The sequence below is a fragment of the Perca fluviatilis genome, chromosome 5 (assembly GCF_010015445.1).
Source record: "Perca fluviatilis chromosome 5, GENO_Pfluv_1.0, whole genome shotgun sequence".
Classification (NCBI taxonomy): domain Eukaryota; kingdom Metazoa; phylum Chordata; class Actinopteri; order Perciformes; family Percidae; genus Perca; species Perca fluviatilis.
In genome coordinates, this window is record NC_053116.1 from 20,821,335 (window position 1) to 20,846,921 (window position 25,587).

Here is a 25,587-nt window from a genome sequence, read left to right on the forward strand (position 1 = left end):
GCTGCTTTTTGTCTGCAAAAGAAATGATTCCGATTATTTTGGATAATTTAGTTTGCAACTCATTTAACTGCCCAGTATAAATCGGCGGGCTTTTCCTTTAAATAACAGCATATGTTTCTAACTGTCGGAGTGGAAGTGTAGCTTTGGCTTAATAGGATTCACGGGGAGTGGTCAAACAAAGGCTTGACAGTCATTGCTACACAAAGACAAAGGAGGCAATCATTAGAGATTTCTTTTTCAGCGCATTTGCATTAATCAGGCATCACTGTACAGTATCAAGTGTCCTTGTCTGTGGCACTGAGGCAACAGTCATTCACTGTGGACGTTTTGGATGGTAAACATCCCGCTTGCTGCACGGCTGGACGGACAAAAGAGCAGGGGGAGATGTTCAGCAGACCCCTTATGTGCGCCTTTTTGCAGTTACAACATAGAGCATATACAAAACACCAGGAACTTGGAAATATAGTTATTCAGGTGCAAAGCACTTAAGTAAAATATGAATTTTGCAACTTCATTTAAAACCCCCATAATAAATATTTTTAGGGAATTATTTGGGCTAAATGCTACATCAAGTGTGGCCTAACTGAGTTACACTCTGAAGAAAAAAATATCTCATATACCATGATTGCTTAATTTCAACACAGCACAATATATGCAAAATGGATAAATAGCCTAACTAGAATAATGAAGCCATCACATTTTTTTTTTAAATAGTGCACCCAAAAGCATCTTTCAAAACGAGAGGGTTCTGCATATGTTGTGTGTATCAATCTTAGTTGAAGCAGGCTTTGGATATAAGTTCCTTCTGGTGTTTCACTACAACAAAGCTGTCGAGAAAGCCCTCTTTAGATGTCTCTCAGCGGTGATGGATTATGCACTCAGGGTTGCACGGCTTGGAAGAAGAGGAGTCTTCCCCCTTTTTACGTTTCACCCCTGCTGCCACCATCACTGAGGATTTTACCTGAACCTCCACAGTGGAGTCACGTCCTTGGATTTTTTTTGTAGTAGTAGTAGTATATTAAATATTTTAGTTTAGAATTTCTGTTCAGTTCAGATCAAGAACACCATATGCCACTCATATGGCTTATTATAGGTAACCATGACCAACAGAATGACTGTTACAGGATGTTATTATTGATCACAGTTCAACTGTAAAGGTCTAAAATTGTCAAACGTTTAGCTTGGAGAACTGATTTTTATTTGTACCTGAAAACAGCTTTATCTTTTCATTATATCCCTTAAAATGGCGGTTAAGTGCTAAATGTCTTTTTTAGTTAATAAAATAGAGATACATTATATAGAGATTTAAATATATCGACATTTGCTTGTATTTCGTTTATACCAAAATCCACCAACATTATTATTATTATTATTATTATTATTATTAACAACACGCGAATTAGGCCGTATACATCAGCACTGACTGAAATGGGGGAATGTAATTAAATTCGTTTTGTTTTCCTTACCTCACACCCTTGAACACACTCTCTGAATTGGAGATAGGATCTATGATATACTAGCTCAGCAAGACCATAATTTAGCTCCTCCGCGCCTCCACCACAATTCTCCGTGAACTCTGTTTGAACCGCCTCAGTAGCAATAAATCATTTTTCTCTCTCACACAAAAGCGCGCCGGTCGCTCTGGGTGTCAACCCTTTTACAATTCCTCCTTACCTTTTGCGCTCTCTCGCCTGCTGACACAAACAACCGAGGAAATCGTCGATAAACTTTTATTTTTCATACCAATAACTTACAGGGGAAATGGTCCTGGGGAATGGGGAGTATCTGCAAGCGCGCACACGCGGGGGATCAGCAGAATACAACACAATTCTTGTATTTTTATTTTATTTTCCCCATGTAGGATATTCCGTACACTCAAAAAGCATAATTGTTTTTCGGAGCTCAACGAATGCACGGATCAGTTAATGTACTTTCAGGGGACAGAGCTGGGCAGATAAGATGAGACTGAGAGAGAGCTGGGGAGAAGACGTTAATGGGCAGAGGATGCTGTCGGTTAAAACGGTGCATACAAATGGCGCTGTCTTGCCAGAGCAAGGAGAAGATTTATGGGCCCAGTGCCCTATATTGCTGTAAACAATGCAGAGTGAAATAAAAGGACTAGCTTTTGCAGACTGCACTTCATACGTGAGGAAAAGACACACATTGTCAGTTTCCTAAACAAGTTCTGACTTTTGCATAAGCATGTGCATTAATGTAGAGTATTCATTTGGGCCTGTTTAAAGCACAATTTAATGTCTGTGGAGTGTGCACACAAACCAGCAGCACTAAGCCAATGACTATCTCTGAAAGAGTCAAACTTAGTTTTTTTTACTCAGGGGGAATGTGAGGATTTTCAGAATATCTATAATCTTAAAATAAAACAATGCTGTGTAGTGGAAGTTTCCTTTGCAGCAGGGGGGGACATTTCAGAGTTTAGTAAATTGAAACAAATAAGACAGTCTGAGACTAAAACCAAGTTGGGTTTTTGTATTTTATTAAAAAAGATATATTTGCAAATATAGGAGCAACATGATTTCACAAAAGGCCGCAGCCCAGTGTGGAGTCAGTTTCTCAAATGAGTGGACAAGAACACCAGGCTTATATGCATCTTCAGAGTGACAGCACACACGCACTTGGCTTAGTATGACGCTACAATTTTTACATGCAATCTGATACACATGAAGACAATCAGAGAAATACAAGAGACATCTTGGAGCCATCTCACCTCCTCCTCCCTGTATGACTTTCACCCCCCAGTTACATCTTAACTGGCATGGGAAAACTAGAGAGTTTTAGGGTGACCTTGTACCTTTATCGGTTCAGGCTAACAGTGCTCACATAATGTTCCAGACTGGATGTCTCACAAAGTTAGAATCAAAATCTACATGTGGGAAATGAGATAAACTCTTTCAGCATTTGTGAGAGAATTCAAGTAGAAATAAAACATAAAAATATAAGGAATTATGCTTGAAAGTGAAATCTGATGTATAGGGTGTGAGTGTTGACAGCCTGTAAGCTACTATTAAAGCCCTAAGTTTGGTTGCTTCTCAACTGATAACAATTGAAAATGTCCCCGTGTTTTACAACATTTGTTCTAAATAAAAACATTCTACATAATCAGAAAATATTATATACATATATGTATAGCAATCATTTAAGGTACAGTATGTCAATCAATCTGGGTGTAATGACAGGTTTCAATCCTGCGTTTTACATTCCGGAAGTGACTTTAACATTCAATTTTCTGTTGCATCTTATGCATCGATGTGTATGTAAAAATGTGACTCCAAATGCTGCAGCAGCTGTCCTCAGAGTGCTCAGTGCTTAAAGTATGAGATGACTGCCGTATAAATGCAACTGGTGGCCACACAAATACACCGGAGAATCATTTTCAGAGAGCAAATCAAATAAAAAGCGCATTTTCACTTAACCTATACATAATTGTGGATCTATAGTCTCAGGATCCCATATTCAGATCACTTGTGCTAATGAAAAGTGAATAACATATTCATAACTCAATTTAGTGACGGTCTGGGCCCCCAGTGGGAAAATGACTGTAATTTCTAAGGTCCTCAACGATGCAGCAAATAGGCTAATGAAAAATTTCTCAGGGAGGCGTTATGATGACATAAAGTATTACTGGCAAGTTTACCCAGGCCATCATTTCCTGTGTGATGTGATGTTGGGAGTCTACAGTGGGATATCAGAGTGTTGATCGAAGCTGCTTTGTCGTCCCCCTGCTTGAAATGATGTTTGCCAGCGTTGACAGTAAATCATTTTAACATGTCTGATGGAGTTTTAAAATCTAGTTTTATGTAAACTCAATTATATGTAAACACACACACACACACACACACACACACACACACACACACACACACACACACACACACACACACACACACACATACACACACATGAACACGCGCGCGCGAACAAAAAAAAAGAAAAGACATGGTACATCTGCTCCCTAGAGTGAACGGATGGGAGAGAGATTTACGGATTTATGACACACCCACTGCTGGTCAATGCGAGAGAGCCTCTCTGTCCCTGGAAAATAGCAGCGTGACCCCCGTTTCAACTCTCAGCCTTTATGCAACTGTCATGGCTGCCGTTTAAACACACTACACCATAACAATACAACGGCCACGGACCTTTCATCATAAAGCAAAGTTGTTGAAGAAGACACTCACCTGAGACGAGTGGGGGAAAAAAAAGCGTTACAAAATAAAAGCAGGTAATAAACCACACAACGGACACAACAGCTGATTATTTTGGTGTCGTATTTGCCTCTTGTTCAAACAGTTCGAATGTTTGTGTAAAGTTTTTATATCTGAGAGAGAGAGAGAGAGAGAGAGAGAGAGAGAGAGAGAGCCCTCGACGGAGGTGCTCATAAATCACAGGGAGCCTGCAGCGGTGCAATGCGAGCTGAAAATCATGTGTGGTTCAACAGTCTCGAGTCAGAAAAGAAACCAGTTAGGGATGCTTAAGTGTTGAGGAATTTAAACACTGAACTTCAAACACATGAAATACATGATATTCCTGCGAGCTGGTGAGGTTAACAATAACTACAAGCTCTCAGTGATCCTACTGAGAGCAAACGGCTGCTTAAAACTAAACAGCTCGAGGGAAATTAAAACCAAAAAGAGTTTATTTTAAACTTTAACAATGGCTCTGATTTATAAAAAAAAAAATAGTCACCAAGTCACTGATATTATGGTTTTATTCTATTTATGTTGACCTTCTGACAATGAAATAACTCTGAAGTTAAACAATTTAAGGAATTATTTATTTGCTCAGATCATGTGTATGTGTGCACTTTTTTATCCTTAAATATTATGATGACAAATATCAGTGTAAATATCAAGAGAAGTAAAGTTTGTGCGTATACTAGGCCAACGTTTAATAACAAAACCCAAGACAAGACTGATTGATGACTGACAAACGGCACGAGCTTTTGTTTAAAGAATCATTTTATCACACATTCTGTTTATTCTCATAATAAATTTAGCAGGGCCTTGTATGGCTGTGTTAATTAATTCCATGGCAAAGCTAAGACAACGAAAAGTCCAGAAAAGTAAATCTCGGCAACTGACGCCTCATGTACAAATCTTCAATTACAAGAGCTCAAACATCCCGAGTGCAATTTGATCTTCACCTGCTGCCTCGGACAGACGAGGCTGAATTATCACACACAAATGAAACACACTCAGAGTTGTTTGGGTTTCAGTGTCAGCTGTTCATCTTAGAAGGCATGCTGTCGAATATTTCCCCCTCAGCGCTGAATATTTGGTCCTGGCCACACAAGAGAGGCCAGACGTTTGTTGCTCAATGCATCCAAATAAGAATATTAGGATAAATTCAAGGCTGCTTGCAAAAAGAAATGAGATTTTCCAAATAAAGTAACCAGAAAACAGTTAAAAAGATATCAACGAAGTAGCTCACATTTAATGTTTTTGTTACAACAACAATAATACATCTGGAGCATAAAGCAAAACTTAATTTCTCAGCAAAAGTACAAGTTGCATTCTTTCTCATTTGAGGAATTATTTGGATTAAAAAATCAAAGTTTTAGGGAAGAGTGGAGTGTCAGTGGAAAGTTTGCAAGGTTTTTCTATCTACAAACTTGAAGGTCCCTGTCCATAAACTAATCACAATGACCAACTGTCCCAGTACTGTCAGAAACACAGGCTATAATTGGCAGCTTGCTTTTGAGTGGAAGCACTGACCTGAGGCCAGTTATTCTCTTAAGTCACAGAAGTCATATTATGGCAGACTATTTTTACTGCCTTCTGTTTTTGGAGACTTTAGGGAATGTAATTAATCCCTGGGATATGTGACACTTTCAAAGCTTGATGCTAATTTTAATGAAATTGTAATGTTATCAGTTTAATTAGACGGTATAATATAAAAATGCCTGTGCAATAAATGTACAGCAATTTTGCACTTTTTCCACCGTACAGGCTTGTTAAAGCTTAAAACACAAAGGTTTAGAATCACACATTTCTTTCATAATCTCTCAGAATATTGCAACCATGTGTACTTCTGTTATCATTAACTGGGGTGAAAGTTAACCACCAATTGTTGCCAGCTCGGTTTCAGATGCTGAAAGAAGACGCATGTTTACAAGTCCTGCATATCTGTTGGATGCAGAGGAGAGGGTTTGTCCGAGAGTTCAACACTGTCCTGGGTCACTCTGATTAACAAAGGGAGCAACACATTCAGTGATGCCCCGCCGCAGGCCTCTCTATACACACAATGCAGAAAAATCCACAAAGAAAGCTGAGGCCAAGGGTGACCAGTGAGGGCGCACACAGAAGGTACACGTATAGAGAGTGAGTCAGGTCACAGGGTTGGGGAGGTCGGCCATCCAGACTGAAATGAGCCTAATGGGACAGAAAATGTGTCCTCGAGGTGAACTCGGCCTTCTCCCACTTCGCCCCCAAACTTCAATAAAGTACCTTTTCAGCCTCGCGACATGGAGGCGACAGGGCCTAGAAAGGGATTGGAGGGATGCTGCGACTGTGGCGAGCACATTCATTTCTCTAATCTGTCCAGCAACATAAAGGCTTCTCGATTCATTTTTCAGCGCCGTCTCACCACCATTCTAGTGCCTTTCCAAAAGCCACGTCCAAAAAGCAGATGTTAACCGCACTGGTCCAGTTCATGTGCTTTATCTAAACTCTCGCGCATGGGAATAATGGTAAAGGATACGGCCTGGTACATCATATTTGGTTGGATCAAAACTGGCTGTTGTCAGATCTGTTTTCCAGAACATAACACAAAGCTCTGTAGTGAGAGATTGATGATGGAGAATACCTCTTCCCTTTGTGCTCCTTTGCCCCCCACTACGCGAGGCATTTTATAAGGCCTATTCATGTCACAATTCAATAATCTATCAAATTCTTGCACGTCTTTGGGTTTAAGTCATGTTTAAACTGAAATCCTTCTGCACAGATATGTCCAAAAAAAAAAAAAAAAAAAAAGAATACATCTTTGTGAGAAAAAAAATCTCAAGACACTTCAGTTGAGACGTGCAGTTTGAGTGATATTTTGTCAAATGGTTGTATGATTCCAGCAGGTTTACAGTCGTAAACAGTCCTGCAAGTGTGTTGGTCCTCCTGTGGACTGTGACGTTGCACTGCGACGCGCCGTTTTTTGAAACTGTATTTTTTTTTAATATATATTCTCGCGAGCTGCTGCAGACTCTGGCGGCAAAGTGCCCACTGGGGAGACAGCAGGTAAATATGGCAAAGTGTTTATACAAGCTTCAGAGTGAACACACAAGAAAACATCAGCATTCCTTTCTCTATAGCCAGGGCACTGCTACAGAGCCTGATAACAAAGGTCAGCTAGTCTACTCCATCACCACCCGAACAACACATCTGAATCTATCTTCAACTCACGCCTTTATTTTATTTTTTATTTTATTTTCTTTACATTTGAAAACTCAGTCGCATGACGCAGTGCACTATAGAAAAAGCAGGGCAACTACTTGGCTTACAAAATAAATGAGAATATTTCCACAACAATGTATAATCTAACAAATGTCTAAATTGAACGCATGCAGCTTTGTGTTCAAGTCAGGACGAAGGAAGCACTGGCAGAGGCAGTGCAGAGTGGAGGGCCTCAGTGGCTTCTCTTAAGCGTTAATTGAATGCCCTTCAGACTGATGAGGTTGCATATAATGTACAGCGCAAACTATTTCATATTTTAGAAATAACTTTAGTCCATTATAAATTAGGCTTTAAAACACAGTCAGTCTCTCTCTCTCACACACACACACACACACACACACACACACACACACACACACACACACACACACACACACACTGTTAATTTAAAGAAGCAAGAATGAGCTGCAGGACTTACAAACACAGTTTGAAAACACAGTGATTCTTGTTTCCCTCATGAAATGTTCAAGTATTCACACATCTGTACAATTTTAAAGGTGATCCCTCCAAAAGAAAGACCAAAAACAATAGCAGACCTCATCTTGCCTAAATGATTTTCGACCAAACGTATATAAAACTAGTAGACACTCACTGTTTTATTGACCAATATGATTAGCACAAGTACACTACACTCCGTTTATTGCATTTCACAATAATCTGCTTTTTAACGGTCTAAACACAACATCAACACCACAAAACTAAATTGTAAATCAAAATCCTGTTTCTGAAATACACGAGGTAATTCACACATAATCCAAAACATACAAGTTCAAGATCAATGGTGTGTTCCAGCTTTTTTTAATACCAAAAATAACTATTATTATATTGATTTCCTTCCAGTGTTGTTTGAAATAAATAGATTGTGCATTTCACCTTGGGCAGCAGGGCAAAAGAATGGCCCACAATAACATTTTGATAAAATGTATATTTTTTTCTCCTTTTTTTCCTTCATATTAATAAAAAACATCATTTTAATTGAGCTTCAAATAAATTAAACCCTGTGTCACGTAAAAATAATTAATCGGTATTCGCAGTAATCCATGCTATATAACATGCATTTTATATAACTTTGGACTTAAAGGAAACCGCACAAGATAGCTACGAAAACAAAAAATATAATTGTTCTATAAATAACCAGTTCTTTTTCTACTCCCGATCGTGGTTTTATAACCTGGTAATATCCTCGCCATGCTGTGCTCCGGTGAGTTCGTCGGGGCCCCCAGTGTTACTGGCCGAGGCAGCGGCAACAGCGCCGGCTGCTGAGCTTGTGTTGGACCCGGAGGAGGAGGAAGAGGATCTCACTTTGGTGTTCGGGAGCCTGTGATCCTTTTTCCATTTCATCCTGCGGTTTTGAAACCAGATTTTAATCTGTCGCTCGGAGAGAACCAGGGTGTGGGCGATCTCGATGCGCCTCCGCCGAGTTAAATATCGGTTATAGTGGAATTCCTTCTCCAATTCTAAGACTTGCTGCCGGGTGTATGCTGTCCTAGACCGCTTGGGCTCCGTCCCATTGTAACCCGAGTTCACTGGAAAAAAAGGATAAGTGGAGAGAAAGGAAGACAGAGAAGGGAGGAAAGGAGGGGTAAACAAGAATGGCCTCAACTGAGATATGGCTAGAAAGATTTATTGGATATGAATGTTTAGCTGTTTGAGAAATTTAAATGGGAAGTTAAGAACTTCTCAGGGTAATGAGAGGACACTCACATCCAACTATGGACTAAATTATTAATGCAAGATTACAAAGCTCACATTTTTTTTCTTATTCATTTCTCCCCCTCTCTCTATCGCGCAATACATAACAGCAGAAGCCACATGGTGATACGGCTGCCCTGAGTATACCTCGGCTATAAAATTTATGGTGGGTGTAATTACCAATGCCGAGTCGTAAATCCGCCTCAATTGTGCCATTTCAAAGGCTTCCCTGCTATCGGAGCAGGGGCTGGCAACGAGATGGGAGTCAGAAGGACTGATAAAGGGAGGGAAAGGGAGAGAGGAGCATGAGGAGTGCAGGGAACATAAACACACAAGTTGCCTACCAGTGCTGACGTGAATTTTCTTCATCCATGGGTACACCACGGGCTGCTTGGAGGAGGCTGTGCTGTTTGGATGTTCCGGGGTAGCTTGGTTGCAGGCGGAGGTTGCGGCCGGTGGGGTGGCGGGGGACATGGACAACTGTGGGGTTTCACATGAAGCAGGTTGCCCTTTCCCTGTCAGCAGGTGCGCAGAATGGGGTACTCCATGTCCCCTTGGCGTGACAGGTTCAGGGATGCTTGCACAGTTATACTGGCGCTCTTGGTAGCTCGCCCGCGGAGGATATAACTCCTGATGGTGATGCTGGAAGCCAGTCTCCCTTGCGCGGCTGTAATATTCTGGACTATGCTCAGGGATGTAGTTATTCTGCGAATATTCCTCGCATGGAGGAAATTTCGGATCAATGTAGTTAGACTCCATCAAATACGAGCTCATGATCATTAATTTCTGGAGTGGAAAATAATTTTTCTAGCTTTGTCGTTTTTCTGCTCCATAAAGCCCTCCTACTTGCGAGCAGCCCTGTAAAGTTACTTTTACCACGTGACCCAATGGCCCAATAGCAGAGTAAGAGGTAGTTCCCGGATAAGGAACCAGAGGTATTTAGCATACCTACAGTCGCCATTGTGGGTATAAATCTCTCTCTCTCTCTCTCTCTCTCTCTCTCTCTCTCTCTCTCTCTCTCTGGTTGTGTTACCAAGGCAATTGATCTTGGGGACAAAACTAGTAGCTAGTTGCTGACCAAGGAAAAATTAAAACAGGCAAAATCCACTGGTCTCAATTATTCAAAGGGACAATAGGTGATTCGCCAAGGATAGGGTACAACAATAGCAAACCAATCATTTTGTTAACCTTTATATAAGGCGTGCAGGCTATCTGCTAATTAATGAAGGCACAGTCTTTACCAACAGCACTTCAGCTGTGAAACAGATTCCATTAACACACTTAAGAATTAGAGCTGCATCAGTTTTGTAAGATGATATAGCTTTTAGCACTAATTTTTAATAGGTTTGTTGTGAATCTAAATGTCAGAGAGGACTGGAGTGGTGAGATGCACTGGAGGTGTGGCTTGTTTTTGAAAGTAGGCCTGATCATTTATAATGTTGGAGAAAGCTGGACAGGCTGCTTGAACAAAAGCTTTCATTCAATGATGAGATATTTGTCTATTTTGAATTGATGTCCCTTTTCTTCCCCAGGCTATTAATTAAAAGGCTCAGCCTTCAACTTTTAATTGGAAATTGGTAAGGATAACATATAAAAATAGGCCTGATTGAAGCGGTCTTTGAATGTCAAAGCAGCAGAAATCTGCTGGAACCAAAGGTGTAGTGTACTTTACAATAAAACAAATAAGATGATAAGAATAAAGAAAAGCCATGGCGGTCCTAGTCTACAGTATAAAATAGTAAAAGTAGCCTATATAAAGTAGAAAAGCCAAAGTGTAACAAATGCCTTTAACTTTTAATAATAACCTCTAATTCTGAAAGATAAAAGTATTAAAAGCCTTCAATATGTACATTCAAATATCAATATGAGCATTGTGATCACATCAACAAAACAGTAGAGAACAAGTAGAGTAAAGGCATACTACAATTATGACATCCAATTAAGACTAGACAACAGTGGAGCAGTCAACAGACCAAACTAACTCAATACTGTGAAATCACAGACCAGCCACCACTGTGGTGACACTAGCCTGACAAGAGTGCAGAGCAGCATCATCATGATGTCACAGACCAGCCAGCAGTGGAACACAACCATTAGGACCAATATCGTTAAGGTGTCACAGACCAGAGAATCTCAGGACATTATGATCCGCTGACATAACTGCAGAGGAGTCATATTGTCACAGAGAAGTTAAATCTGGTCGTTGCAGCCTGGAGAGTAAGAGCATTTTGGAGCAGTTGTACTCCCTCGCATCAAACTGAAGAGCCCTCCCACATGCAAGGCAGTCCTGCTTAGAGATGCAAGACCAAATACAACTGAAGTCACCAGTGTTCAGATTCTTTAATACTAAGGGTTTTTTTCTGACTCAAATTCTGCTCTTGACTGTATTCTTTCTATCAACATAGAAAAGTAATTATCCTTTACTTGCAAGACATATTGTGACCTCTGTTATGGCCTTAAATACAAAATATGTGACCACAAATCAGCTGAATTTGAAGACTGCAATGTACAGAAATAAATGCAGCTGATATATATATATATATATATATTCATGTAAACTACAGTCCCATGTATTCCAAATATGTAAAAAACAAAACAAAAAGAACAATAAGAAAATATTTCAGTCTTGCTACCTCCAAATGTTACATGCTATCCCTGGCTGAAGCACTGAGCGTTAGCCACATGCTGCTGCTGTTATACTGTAAACTGATCCTGCCTGGCTGTGTAAACTGTCATGTGCTTACAGTATCCCATTCTTATCTCAGAGTCAGCTGTGTCAAAGAGAGCGAGAGGTTAACTCCCTAATAGCTTCTCAGCCTCCCAACAACATCCACATTATACAGTATATACAGTATTATTTATTCTTCCTTTTTATTGTTATGATAGTTATGGGGTCACCAACAGCCAAAATTACAAGTAGGAAAATACTATAATAATATTATTAATAATAATAACAATAATGATAAAAGCAATAACAATAATAATAATAGTAATAGGCTCCAAAACATTAAGTCTGAGCAGAAGTAGCACACAAGTCAATATATGGGCAAAAGCAGCAAATTGCAAGATAACGGGTGTATCTATTTTCACAGCAATAATTACATAATATGGTTAAAAGCGAGACGTGAAATGGCATTTCTGGCTGTCCTGTTTGTACAGAATACGCACGACATTTCTATTATCCCCGGCGAGGATGTTAGAGGCGTTTAATAGAGCAATAAAAGCCGTAAATCAGTCACTTTTAAACGACCCCTGATTCCTAACGTGTTTTACAGGGTCTGTCACAGTAGTAGCCGCATACTGCACACATGGGTTTGCGCTCTGTGGCCTACCTACACAATCTACGGCTGTCTGGACTATGAATACACTTTGTGACAATGTTATTGCATTACTAGTGTGGATGCAGGCTGTATGTGTATCACTGCTTGTATATTCAATAGCAGGGAGGAAAAAAAGGAAGCCAAAGAGACGTGAAGAGGAGCAGAAGCAGAAGAATCCATTGGCTGGCGTGGTATTTCAGTGGCCCATGTATTCCTGTAGAGACGTATTTGCGATTGTTTGTACTTCACACAAATTCGGTTCTACAGGGTACATATAGACAACTAATGTGTTTTAGGTTAAACACGGCAAACGTGATCTCTCAGGCAAACCTCCATGCAAGCAGGCATGAAGCAGGTCATCATGTCTGAAGTAGTGGAGTAGTGTTATAACAAATATTCAGGCTGCAGTAGAGTAGAAATATTGCACAAAGCGAGATGCTGGTTATCACAAACACAAATCAAGGCTGCTAAGCTCTTAAAGAAAATACGAATTTAACATATTTTCTCCACACACACACACACACACACACACACACACAAACGCGTCGTGTGCAAAGGACAAGAGTGCCTCTTTTCTTAACATTCAACCTCTGCCTTTGAGGTAGCTCCTATATGAATATTCAGTCACAAACACGGCGGATACAAAGGGACGGCGTGACAGCACAGATGAAAAATAAGTTTCTATTGTTCCCAACCATTTCTTCTGCAAGCTATTACCATACTGACCGCTCGGTAACCTTTCTTCCTGACACTCTGGAAGCTAATGAGAAAAGCCTCGGATGAAAAATGCAATATCAGACATGTGGCCTGTTTCGGGGTTATTAAAAACAGCAAACATGCTCAGATTGTGAATGAATGGAATTGATTACAGTGGAAATGCACAGGGGACTTCAAACACTGTCAACAAAAAGCATCTCAATCTATTTCTCTCGCGTGCATTCAGTGTATCAATTTCATAGATTTTTATTGAAGAACAAAACATCCTGAGCCAACAAACAGTGTAGGCAACTAACGACGAAATAGTCACACAAAATCTAACTCATTTTCATTTGGCTTTGTCATATGCTCATCTAAATACACGCCGTTTGTTGTGCACCTAGCCAGTGTGAAAGAGCTGCACGCACACATACTCCCTCTCGCCCCATGCGCTCTGGCGGACGCATTTTAATATTAGTTAGACAGCCTGACCCGCGTTTCACCCCTCGCGTTTGACTGGTTCCAATAGTTCACTGCCAAGGATTATTGATGGAGAGACAGCAATGAATTCTTTCTCCCCACAAATGGCTTTCAGATCGTGCTCCTAGTTCAATAACTAGTTATAATGTAGAAGTACAAAAAATGAGGCCCTCGGGCGGACTAATTTGATGTTTGATTTGTTCATTTGAGAAATTGTTAAGCTCCCCCCTCTTCCCCCCAACCCCTCTTGCAAAATAACAGCACTACAAGCGTGTTCACACATGTATATATGTAAACAAAATAAATCTGTGCGAAACTATATGTGGAGGCTGTCGTTGTGTCCATGCATGGCATGTTTTTAATTTGGTGGCCCAGCAGCAGCTGACCTGGATGCAGACAGTGCAGCAATATTCTGCTCCCTGATGAAAATGGTTACGATGCGCTTTTAATCAAACCCTTAACCTAATAGCCTTTACACGTTTACTCTCCCCAGGTGTAATAACGTTCGTCCAGTTAAAATAAAAAATAGAAAGTTTTAATGAAATGCAGACAGACTGGAGACTAGTTGATATGAATATCCTCTAACAGCAGCAGCGAGGGAAGCAGAGGTGGTTTCAGATACTAGATGCCCCACAGAAACCATTGGTTGGTTTGCAGTTTATTACAGCAATGTTGTGGTTCATTAAATCCAGTTCACCTGCAACAATAGTGCAACTTTTCTGGCCATTAACTAGACCCAAGTAGTTTGCAGGAGGACAGTAATTCGAGTTTAAGTAGATTTTTTGTTGTACCTAATGTTTGAAATTGAAAAATAAAAACTGTGTGATTGTTGAACCGCAGTCCTTTTATGAATCCCTAAACAAGTTCGTTGAGAGTACAGGCATCAGTTCCTGTGATGTCAGTGGAGCCAGCTGTTTGCCTACAGCCAAATAACAAGCTCCACGAAGTGTCACATCTCTTGACTAAAGCCAGGTGGATATGTGTGGGGCGATGGATAGCACTTACTGATAAATCCACGGTCCCACTCATTTTGACCCGATGAACTGTCTGGAAAAAAAAAGAAAGAAAGAAAACGAAAATTTAGATCAAGGTCATCTTTTTGTTGTTGTTAAGAAAATTACTTTTGCATCAAAACTGGAAAATTTGAATTCTTGTTAAAGAAGCCAAAACTCTACACATTGTTAAATTCATATTTACGTTTTAAAAACAGATTTATTAGATCAATAAATTATCCACTGTCCATTCTCTGAATTAATTGAGCAAGCATTTGTAAAGTCACAGAAATCAGGCGCATAACGTTGAAGTGAATAAAGTCATTGTGTGTATACCCTATTCCGTGTTTTGCTCCATTCAAAATTGCCACCATATCATACAAATGATAATAATAAATAAAAATGAATCAATTGAAATTACGAGCAACAAATTATATAAATAATCGAACATCCATATATATTTATTTAAGACAAAACATTTCTCCTTCAAGTTACCTACAGTTAATCTCCCAGTTTTAAAACACCGAAACAGTTTTGATATGTTGCGTTATTATTTCATCTTAATGATCCTTCAGTTTGTCCCTCTGCGTCTGATCTCCTCTGTTATTTAGCCTAATTGAAGGGACGCTGCCCTAGAAAAGCTATGGCATGTGTGGGCTCCTGTAGTACTGGGACCGAGGACAGCTACATTTAGGACGGGACATTTTTTTTTTAGACAGTGAAATTAAATTTGCAAGCATTTTGGTATTTCCTTGGGCAAATGTTCTATGAATAGAAATCTCTGGACTTCAGCGCGGCTGAATTATGGCGAACAGTCAATAAAAGAATTAGGACTTTGTCTTCACATTGTAAATAAATTCTGGCTGCGTTCGAAAACGACGTAATGGGACTTTATGGTTTGTATTTGGGCTCAGACAAAGGGAAGTCTTTGCTCACCCGGAAATGACCTCTGAGGATTGAATGATGTGTCAGCTCCACAGGTCAAAGAAAGGAATACGACAGCACATAACATGGCAGTGAAAACGGAAGTTTAGACGGTTTCACTTTCACTGTAGTGATGTTAGATTATTTTCATATGGAGTGACTTTGATTTCAACAACATACTTGATTCAAACTTCCTCTCAAGGTGCAATGACTGAGAAGTCATGACAATATATTCATTTCGATTATAAAAAGGGTCTGCTATTTCTATGAAGATGTCATATCATACAACAAATTTGTTTCAAATTTTTTGGAGAAGAGAAAATATTTCATATGATGTCTTTATAGGAAAACATCTGTCCATTTTGGATTCTTTTTTATTTTAGTTAGGGAGTTTATGATGACAATTTTCTCCCTTTGATAATTCTAAATAGGGCAATAACTGTTCAAAAAAGAGGGCGAAATCAAGTAAAATCATGGGATGAAAAGAGCACAAATCCATGCCCCTACGTGGACACATTGCCCCCACAGTGATTCACCCACACAGGAGCGTGTTACAGCGCCCCCTAATGGAAGTGTATAATTGATCCTCCTGAACACCTGAAAACATCAGACTGAAAAAGAGATCCTGATTTTCTTAGGTCAAAAACAACAGACTGTGTCATGATGACACAGTGTTACATATATGAAGGTGCACAGATTTAATGATATCTTAACCTTAAGTCTAGAAACTCCGGATGAGAGCTGATTGGTCAATTTCTATTATATTAAATTCCTACATTAGCCTCTGATCTGATGCTGCAGCACCCTTGCTCGCTCAGCTTAGCTACACTCACCCAAACAAGACTTAATTTCAAAATGAGCCATTTGCAATTCCACACATTGATTAAGAAAATACCAGTATTTCTAGGCTGAACTACTTTCAAAGACATATGGGCAATTAAATGATGTGCCCTACAGAGCAACAGAAAATTATCGAGCTTATGAGATGCATTGCCTCATCAGTCTCCAAACTGATCAATTCAGTAATATCTGCCCCTGCAGTGAGGACAACACGAGGTATGAGGGTGAAAAACAAATATTCCTTATATTGTGCAAAAAACATGCAACAGTCATGCCTCCAGCTTACATCCACACTGTTTTTCACAGGCATAATTACACTGCAAAGTGCCTTTGAATCCAACCTGTCTGTTGGCCCAGACATGGCCCTAAAACAACAGGAGCTCATGAGGACAAACACTAACCTCATGTCAATGTGACAGTGAGATGAAGCATTTTAATAAGGTTTTGTATTTTATAGCTTTTTTGGTGCAGTATTTCAAACTATAAGACAACAGTTTAGCATCACACAGAACCAAAGTCACATTTATTTTCAACATATTGTGTCAGTGACACTAAGAACTAAGAGACTTGGCTAAGAATTAAACAAAAAATAAAAAAGGGTGGGGTGAATGGTGAAGCTGAACGCCAGATGATTTTATGGATGTCTTTTCATTTTCCTCAAGTCACCTCTCTTTCAAATATGTTTATATTCTCTCACTGACAGCATTAACAAGCAAACTGTTGAATCAAACGGACTGCCACTGTATCTCCAATGTGATGAAAGGCATTACAACATCCAGGTTTTTTTTTTTTTTGCTTTTAATTCCGTAAGATTAAAATATGGTAAGACTACACATATAAAGATGATGCTGCGAAAAAATAATAATCCTCCTGACAATCCAAATAGAGCGGCATTTCCGTATAATCCCGTTTCTCTCGGACTAAATATGCAACACCAAACCTCCTTTAAAATATCAAAAACATTTCTCCGGTTATTGATATATAAAAAATATAAAACGCTTATTCACTATGAATTCACATCGTTAATTATAAAGCCATGCATTCAAAGTCACGCTAATATAAAACTTACGCATTATTTGTTGACGGTGAAATAACAGCACAGTCGCAGGCCTGTAAAGGCAAAGTTAAAAGCAACTTACTGCAGCAGCTCTCCGTCCTCCCCACCACCCGACTACACAGTCCGGAGAAAGGTACTGCATCCTCAATGCCACAAAGCCCTTTCTTCCTCAGATAAGGGGAAGCCAGCAGCTGCGATTCCGGACAGTTAAGATTATATATGATGTGTATATATCGAAGGTTTGTCAGCTCTTCCAGGCCATAAAACCCACTTAAATGACACCACGTGCTTCCTGTGCACCATTCACAGGCCCTGCTTGGGGCAATTGGCATATGTAACCTTGTAAACTTTAAAATATCCTAAAAGAAAGACATTCAAAAAGGGATTCAATACATTGTCCATGCATAGGTTAGGCCTAACAGAGCGCAGAGAAAGTGGACGCTGTGCTGACCGGTTCTCATAACCGTCAAGGAAGTTGAATAGGAAGCTATTAGTTTAAGAGGTGAGTTGATTTTTATTTTCTTTAAGTAGTGATGGAGAAATTACTTAATAACCTTGGGCTGTCCTGCTTCTACTTTTACAAAAGCTGCTACTACAAACACCCAGCAACTGGCATGCTTTTGATTTCCTCTGTAGCAGATAGTGTTGTTTTAACTACAGCGTAATGATGCCAGGATTAAAGAGCAGGGCGATATCATAAAGTTGCCATATGGTCTCAACAGTGATGGCGCGTCAGTCTGCGGCCACAGGAAACCAAAGTTTTGCATCCATGTTGTGTTGTGGGCGGTGTGTTATCACAGGCTAGTGTGTCGCTTCCTTCCCTGACAAAACAGGAAACGGCAGTCTGCCTGTGGTGGAGTGCTGAAAAAGGGGCAATAAAGTTTTATGAGGGCCTTAAACTTCAGAGCGCGTTTGTCAGTCAACGAAATTCTGGGGATTCCATGCCAGGATAAAAAAAAACGTGATCAGTAGGATGAAACAAAAGAAACAAAGAAAAACTGTAGTAGGCTATTTTTGTAAAGTAACTTTCTATAGTAGTTTAATTCAGTAGACATATAGCAGAAGTCATTACATATACACCAGCTGTGTGATTCCGCTACCCCTGATATGAGAAGAAAAAACCCCCAGAAATGTGCATACTGACCATAGGACAATTCCTTAATTTTAATGATGAGACTTTATTGGTTACAATCGACAATTAAGCCATCTATCAGTTATTAGGCCTCGTGTAAACCGTTATTAGGCCTCGTGCGAACCAGGCGCCTTAAGTTTACAGAGGGCGAGAGAAATGGCTTTATTGCACATCACAATATTATCACATACAGTCGCTGAATTATACACAATGATTTAGATTCACAAGGATATGACACACAACATGGAGGATGCCTTCACAGAAACCCACTCACAAAGATTTTAGCTCACTGAACACATCACACATCCAACCACTGCAACATATTAAAGAGTGAATTTACAAAGGAAAAAGAAAGAGGTGGAAAAGTAGTTCTACTGGTGGGAAACTATCTCGCTGTTGCTCTTAAGCAGCCAGTCATATTTTTTGTCTTTATTTTGATTCGTTGACCTTAAACTTTTTTTTATCACGTGGTCATGCTAGTGTTGGAAATGATGCGGGCTATCACCCATCCCCCACTACTCCTGTCCTAATTAAAAACGTAGATTAATAGTAGCATTGTGCAGCCTTTCAGTGCACTGCAGACCAAAAGCCTTGCAGCGGGAAGGACCATGCTCCCCTCAACCTCTTGTCCCCTTCGTGCAGCAAAGTGAGGTTATCATCGCATGGGCAGCAAATTAATTTAGAAATGTAAACCGATTGATCAAAGTGAGTGATATTCAATACATTAGGTCCCAAACTGCAGCAAGTGACACATAATTGGTGATGAAGCACACAGAGCGGTGTCATGATGTCATTGCTCCAAGCAGTTCATCCGGAGGTCAGGCGGCACTCCAGCACTGTGCAACGTGGGGCTGAAAACGTGCTGCATGCACCCCGCTCTCTGGTGCACTTTTTATTCCTTCACTTTGATCTTTGAGTCCTTCTTCCACTTCATTCGTCTGTTCTGGAACCAGATTTTGATCTGCCTCTCGTTTAGACACAGGGTGTGGGCGATCTCTACGCGCCTGCGGCGGCTCAGGTACCGGTTGAAGTGAAACTCTTTCTCCAGCTCCAGAGTCTGGTAGCGGGTGTAACTGGTCCTGGACCGCTTACCCTCCGATTCTGAAGTGGTATTAAAATCAGTTAGCTTTCAGCAGCATTGTAGTGGTCAATAAATATTATAGTAGGCCAATAGTATTATTACATAGGCCTATATAAAAAAAAAAAGATTGGTTATCCATATAAATAAGCATTAGAAGCACACATCTATTAATTTATGTCCACTTCCACCCTCATTTAAAAGATCAAACATCTTTATATAACCTGATATTACTTACTGTGGATTTGTGTAATAAAAATGTAGCCTATGTCAGACTGATAAGGATAGTGTAACTACATCCAATAAATATACTCCGTTTAAAGAAAGGAGGGCCCTCTACATTATTTTCGATTAAAACATATACACAATACTATTACTTAAGAAATCGTATTTTATTGTAATATGTAAAACGAGATAACTAATAATGTGTTGGCCTCCCTGTAAACACTGGCCTCGACTAATACCGCTGCACAGGACTAAACAGCGTGGGAGGAAAAACAGATGTGTAAAATCTAAAGAAGTGGGATTAGAAAATGGAATCTGATGTTCTCCAGATATGTCTTCCTATTTATAGAGTTGCTCATGAACAGGCGTGCTTAGTAAAGCAACAGGCCTTTCCTGCTCTTAGACTTGGATATTTTTAACGTCCCTGCTGTGTGCTCCTGGATGTTTGCATATGGAGGAACACAAAACAAAAGTAGCTTCTTTTTGCAGCAAATGTGCTCGCTGTCCACACGCAGTCTATAGACAACCAGTGGTTTCAAGGCATGGAGAAGGAGCACGCCTATTCTAATCTTTTAGAGGTGAAAAGTTCATGATTGGGTCAGGGCATTGGTGTTTCCCAGAGTTCAATTTAAGGCTAAAGCTTCTCCCACACACACACAGTGAGCCTGATATTGTAAAACATGAACTAAGACTATAAACGAAGCAAGGCAAAAACTAATACTTAGATCGGAATTTGTGAATATTATTTCATAGTTTTATCACAGTTTTGTTCTCTTATCCAATTATACCACCATAAATCACCCCACAGATCACCTCTTCACCGTAACAGAGCAGGTTTACGAGCAATGGATGCCTTTGTCATAAAATTTATGACCGCGAGTTTTTATTATTTCCTGCGTTTGGCCTATAAAACTCAAGAGGGAAACTAGAACGGGCGAAAAGAAGTGTTGCAGCGTAAAGAGTGAATAAGGGAAATCATCTTAAGTCGCACTTTAGAAAATAGGCAAACTTTACCGTGGCTCATGTGCAGTTTTGTCATCCATGGATAAATCTGTGGCCGCTGCTCACTGTCCTGACGCTGGTTCACATTTGTGTGTCGTTTCACCGTTTGCGTGTTCTCCGCGTTTCTCTCGCTCTCCTGGCTCTTGTTGCCGCCGGATTTTGCGCTCCTCTCCGGGTCTCTGTCTGCCCCTAGTCCCAGCAGCGCGCTGCTGCAGTAGCTGAGCCCGCTTGCGTCCACGGACGAGCTACTGGAGACCATGGTTATCTGTGGTCCTGACGGGAGAGGAGTATCCGTATTGCCACGCAGGCTAGTTTTCATCTCCTCCCGTTCAACAGAGGTCGTGGGGACGGGACAAGTGAATATCCCGTTCACATTAACACCCTCATAGCGGCTGGACGTGCGCCCAGAAAGATCGAAACTAAACATAGTGTTAGGAGAAGTTGTCTCGCTTGTTTGCCTGAGATTGCAGCTGTCAACATAAGAGCTCATTTTTTAAACTATCACCGATAGCCTACTTTATTTTTTAACCTAGAGAGGGCTGCGGCGTGTATGTTGCGGTTATTTCCTTGTTTTTGTTGATCATTGCCTTTCTTTGTAGCCGCTTTTGGAAAATTCAGAGCTGTCTGCCCTAAAAAAATAATCCAGGATTTATAGGTGGAGTAGGCTTTGGTATCTTTTTTTAATTCTTGATCCGACGTGCGCTGCCCAAATATGGGGTATTTGTATGGGATCACGTGCACATGTTGGCCAGTCATAAATTGGCTTTGATACTCAATGGGGATATTGATGAATAGGAGAAACGTGTCCGGTAAACTTTGAGCTGTTGGTTGTTGAGGACCAGGCAGAGATCTTTAGCGCAAAAAGGGCAGGACAGTAAGACAAGAGCGTCATCTGGTGTCTGGTATGGGGCAGAACGGTCAGAACCGGACAGAGCTCTCTGCCCCTGACACACTGCGAGTCCACCAATACTCCCATATAATAAAAAAATACAATAATAATAACAATAATAATGAAAGGAATTAAAGTGCTCACTTGGTTAAAATGTATTACTCATATGGAGTCGAAACTTGAACATCGCTGGGAGTTGTGTTATAACGTAGTAATACAGCTACAGGAATGTTATAGTGTGTAACTGCATATTGGACAACAACTCATTCCCGTGCTTCTATGTTAATCATAAAGTTGAATATTTCATATTTAAGAGGCCAACATTTGCTTTAAAATCACTTCATTAGCTTATTTGTTACCAATTTGGCTTTACAGCTTCCCCTGACCATAAAGGTCATGATAAAATTAAAATTAAATAAGCCTCCACAATCACGCACTGAGTGTGTACCGTGTTTTAAGAAATCTTTCTTGCGGTCATCTGACTCAGAACGTGCAATGCTACCAAAAACACAAGACCAGGGTGACATTTTTATCAAATTTTTAAAAATTAAAAAAAAAATTTTTTAAAATTTTTTAATGATCAGAAAAAGGGGCTAAGCGCAATTGTATGTTATGCAGCGTCTATTAAAGCGGCTAAATGCACATAAGTCCTCACAGGATTTACATAGTATATTGTTGATTATTTACAGGCATTTCAAGAGAGTGTGTGTGTGTGTGTGTGTGTGTGTGTGTGTGTGTGTGTGTGGACTACAGTCTTTATTCGTGCAACTTTCATGTTTATACAGGACACTTTTCTGCGGATGATTCAAGTACTAGATACTATAAAATAAAGTGTCCGCCGGTCCGTTCCTTCCGTGGAATGGGCATGTACAACATTGAGTTAAGTCTGACCAACACTGTATTTTGTGAGGTGATCAAAGAGTTCACAGTGATGGATGGGGTGTGGGGGGTAATACATAGATTTTACTGGCATAAGAAATAAAGTAGAAATTAATACTTCTTTTTATTTTCACAATACAAGTGTGGCATTGCAATAACAAACAAACAAAAGATCAGCGCTCCAAATGTCACAGGGGCTGTGGCTGAAATAATCTGGATTTCTAAGGCTCAACACTCCTGTAGTCAACATAGGATATAAGTGGGAGAGCTGCGGGTAGCCATCATGCAGTGAAGTCGCTCTCAAGTCCATATAGATTTTTTTAGGTAGTTATGTTGGGTTTTGATGGTCATCAGGTGTTTTTTTTTCTCTTCTTCTTTTTTTTGAACTATTCTTTCTTCTTGTCCTCATCCTTCTCTTCTTCAATTTCGCCATTGCGTTCCTCCTCTGGAGAGGCTCCTGTCTGTTCACTTCCAGTTACCGTGGAGGTCAGGTTGCTCTCTTTCTTCCATTTCATGCGTCGGTTCTGAAACCAGATTTTGATCTGCCGCTCTGTTAAACAAAGCGCGTTTGCGATTTCGATGCGTCTGCGCCTGGTCAGGTAGCGGTTGAAATGAAACTCCTTCTCCAGCTCGAGTGTTTGGTAACGAGAGTATATTTGACGTCCTCTGCGTCTGTCTGTCCCGTAGCCCACTCCTGCTGAAATACAAAGTGAAGTCACTAATTTAATCGTTTATAAGGTGAAGACACGTTTGACATAAAAAGCATGCTGTGCTCTAATAATACTTTGAAGCAGTTGAGCATAAGTTTTATCGCATTGTTAAAAATCATAATTGTAATCCAAATCCACGAAGAAAAATAAACACATTTTCACTGAAAGACAAATCCTATCTCATAGGGCATCTTTGCTTTATTATCTAAAATAATAAAAGCATAATGTATTCTCTCTGTCTCACGCTACTCATTAACTACTATATCTTTCTTAATATGAAAGCTGTTTGTTTGCACATGCAAAGGCCCATCTACAAGTCGAGGGGATACAGTAATGTTTTATGGGGCCATAAAAAGTAACTTACTCTCTTGGTAAGACATATCGTAAAACTGGCCCATTTCCTTAATTTATTTGTCGTAGTAAAACTCACCGCTGTGTGAGTTCATTCGCTGCATCCACGGGTAGATCGGGATGTTGGTTTTCTGATCCTGCGCTCCTGCTCTTCCTTGATCCAAACTGTACTCTTGAGCAATGTGACTTTGTGTATTGAGTCCCATGTTTGTTTGTCTGCAACTGGGGAGCACGTCCTTGTCTTGAAGAAACACGTTTGATCCATATTCATATTGTGCCCTGCCAGACCCAAAAACGACATTATCTTGAGGAGAGTAGAAAGGTGCATATATCCGATTCTGGGTCACAGCAGCACCGTACGACGAAAAATGTCTGACTGTGTCATAGGTGGTGGAGTTTAGGGGTACGTTAGGCAAAACATCTTGACCACCGGATAAATGGCAGGAGAGCGACGGGTTTGCGAAATAAGAATTCATACCTTGCCTGTAACCCTCTCTCCAACTCTCCCCACGTCTTTATCGGTCTCTTTTCAATCTCGTTCTCAGTAAATCTCCTTCCCGTCTGTGTCAACCAACCACACCTTTCTCCAAGGTCTTCTTTTTTTCTCCGTGACTTTCTGCTTCTCTAACTGGACGTGGGCTACTTTGAGGATTCAATATTATTAATTTTCAATCTCCGGTTAAGACGCACAAACCCGAGTGTTATAGCCGAGGCTTGGCTCGGTGAGAGACAATATGACAACGTCAGCTGACCATTCTCCACCAATTGAGAGGCAGGAGTTGAGGAGAAACTGTAGCTTTTAGCTCAGAGCTTGAACATTAGTGCTAAATGCCGATAAACACAACGTAGAGTTGGAGTGGCACACTATAAGCTTGGCTGGATGAGACATTTTTACTTGAAGTTTAAGAATATGTGGTGTTTAGGGAGGAAGTTTGATGTGAAATGTGGGCAGTGTCATTCAGTACAGTGATCACACTCATTGCAAGGCGAACAATTTGCATAAAAACACATAAACACAACGCCAAATGTGTCTTATAGGGTGCAACTCAGGAAATCAGCTATTAAATCAGTTTACTGAAATATAAAGCAAAACCCTGTCCTGTGATTCTGAGTTATTGTGTGTGTGTGTGTGTGTGTGTGTGTGTGTGTGTGTGTGTGTGTGTGTGTGTGTGTGTGTGTGTGTGTGTGTGTGTTTTTCCAAAACTCAGTTTTTAATTTCATAACACCACTGCAGCAATGGGCTACAATATACATGCTTTCATCCGGCAGGACACGTCGCCTCTGTGTAAAGACTGAAATTCATATTAGAATTTATTGTTTATCTCAGCCATATCGACGAGTTTCCAACATACTGTTAATGTTTCCATTGTGTATGAATTATCTGGCATGTGAGCAATTTCAATGCTTTTGCAGTGAACTGGGGGAGGGTGTAGGTGGTAAGAATGCGTTTATGGTCTCTCTTCTGTGAGGGCAATAAAACAAGTGACGTTCCCCAGCACACCAACAACTATCTCTGCAGCAAAGCCCTGCAACACGAGCAGCAATCTCCCAGGCTCAGAAATTAAAGCAATGCACAGCACGTGGAGGCATAAAGTCAAGGGAAATAGCGTGCATAGGTCCGGCCGACTAAGAGCTGCGTCTAAGAAAATCGTTTCTGTCACTCTCTTTGAAAATGTAATCAGTTATGCGACTGTCCAGAATACGCCAGACAAAGTCCTCCACAGGCCAAGAGTGCTCGGTGTTCACTATGAGCTCACAGCTCTCAGGTACAGTCTATTTAACTCATAACAATTAACAACATGCTTTAAATGTACGCACAGAAGTTAGAGTGGAATTACAGTAAAATGCAACGTGTTAAAATGC

The 25,587-nt window shown here is 40.3% G+C and overlaps 4 protein-coding genes across 7 annotated transcripts in view; all 4 read right to left on the bottom strand.

Annotated features, from left to right (window-relative positions):
* The window catches only part of LOC120558386 (homeobox protein Hox-C10a-like), a 132,348-nt gene that overhangs the window by 1,164 nt on the left and 105,597 nt on the right, over positions 1 to 25,587 (bottom strand). Inside the window, exon 3 of one of the 2 annotated variants that reach the window (XM_039799359.1) lies at positions 14,651 to 14,692. The exons of the other annotated variant lie outside the window; for it this stretch is intronic. The gene's annotated coding sequence lies outside the window, so the exon portion shown is untranslated. The remainder of the gene's footprint in view (positions 1 to 14,650; positions 14,693 to 25,587) is intronic. 2 annotated transcript variants of the gene reach the window in all.
* hoxc4a (homeobox C4a) lies at positions 7,393 to 12,663 on the bottom strand. The gene is made up of 2 exons (XM_039799368.1): positions 9,494 to 12,663; positions 7,393 to 8,983 (listed from the first exon to the last, which is right to left on the bottom strand). Exons 1-2 carry the CDS (start codon positions 9,927 to 9,929, stop codon positions 8,622 to 8,624), a joined length of 798 nt encoding a protein of 265 aa, XP_039655302.1. The 5' UTR covers positions 9,930 to 12,663; the 3' UTR covers positions 7,393 to 8,621.
* Positions 18,617 to 21,559, bottom strand: hoxc5a (homeobox C5a). Its single transcript, XM_039799375.1, has 2 exons — positions 20,908 to 21,559; positions 18,617 to 19,691 (listed from the first exon to the last, which is right to left on the bottom strand). The coding sequence occupies exons 1-2, from the start codon at positions 21,383 to 21,385 to the stop codon at positions 19,483 to 19,485; spliced, it is 687 nt and encodes a 228-aa protein (XP_039655309.1). The 5' UTR covers positions 21,386 to 21,559; the 3' UTR covers positions 18,617 to 19,482.
* hoxc6a (homeobox C6a) lies at positions 22,359 to 24,430 on the bottom strand. 3 transcript variants are annotated; one of them, XM_039799374.1, is made up of 2 exons: positions 23,804 to 24,430; positions 22,359 to 23,357 (listed from the first exon to the last, which is right to left on the bottom strand). In XM_039799374.1, exons 1-2 carry the CDS (start codon positions 24,198 to 24,200, stop codon positions 23,050 to 23,052), a joined length of 705 nt encoding a protein of 234 aa, XP_039655308.1. In that variant the 5' UTR covers positions 24,201 to 24,430; the 3' UTR covers positions 22,359 to 23,049. The 3 variants fall into 3 exon arrangements, with proteins under 3 accessions (XP_039655308.1, XP_039655307.1, XP_039655306.1); XM_039799373.1 differs by having other exon boundaries at positions 22,359 to 23,360; XM_039799372.1 differs by having other exon boundaries at positions 22,359 to 23,381.

Coding starts and splice junctions, on each gene's coding strand:
- hoxc5a (XM_039799375.1), bottom strand. CDS start 21,385: ATGAGCTCTTATGTTGACAGCTGCAATCTCAGGCAAACAAGCGAGACA. Junction 19,692..20,907: donor AAAACTGCACATGAGCCACG/GTAAAGTTTGCC, acceptor ATACCACTTCAG/AATCGGAGGGTAAGCGGTCC.
- hoxc6a (XM_039799372.1), bottom strand. CDS start 24,200: ATGAATTCTTATTTCGCAAACCCGTCGCTCTCCTGCCATTTATCCGGT. Junction 23,382..23,803: donor GCGAATGAACTCACACAGCG/GTGAGTTTTACT, acceptor CGATTAAATTAG/TGACTTCACTTTGTATTTCA.
- hoxc4a (XM_039799368.1), bottom strand. CDS start 9,929: ATGATCATGAGCTCGTATTTGATGGAGTCTAACTACATTGATCCGAAA. Junction 8,984..9,493: donor GAAAATTCACGTCAGCACTG/GTAGGCAACTTG, acceptor CTTTTTTTCCAG/TGAACTCGGGTTACAATGGG.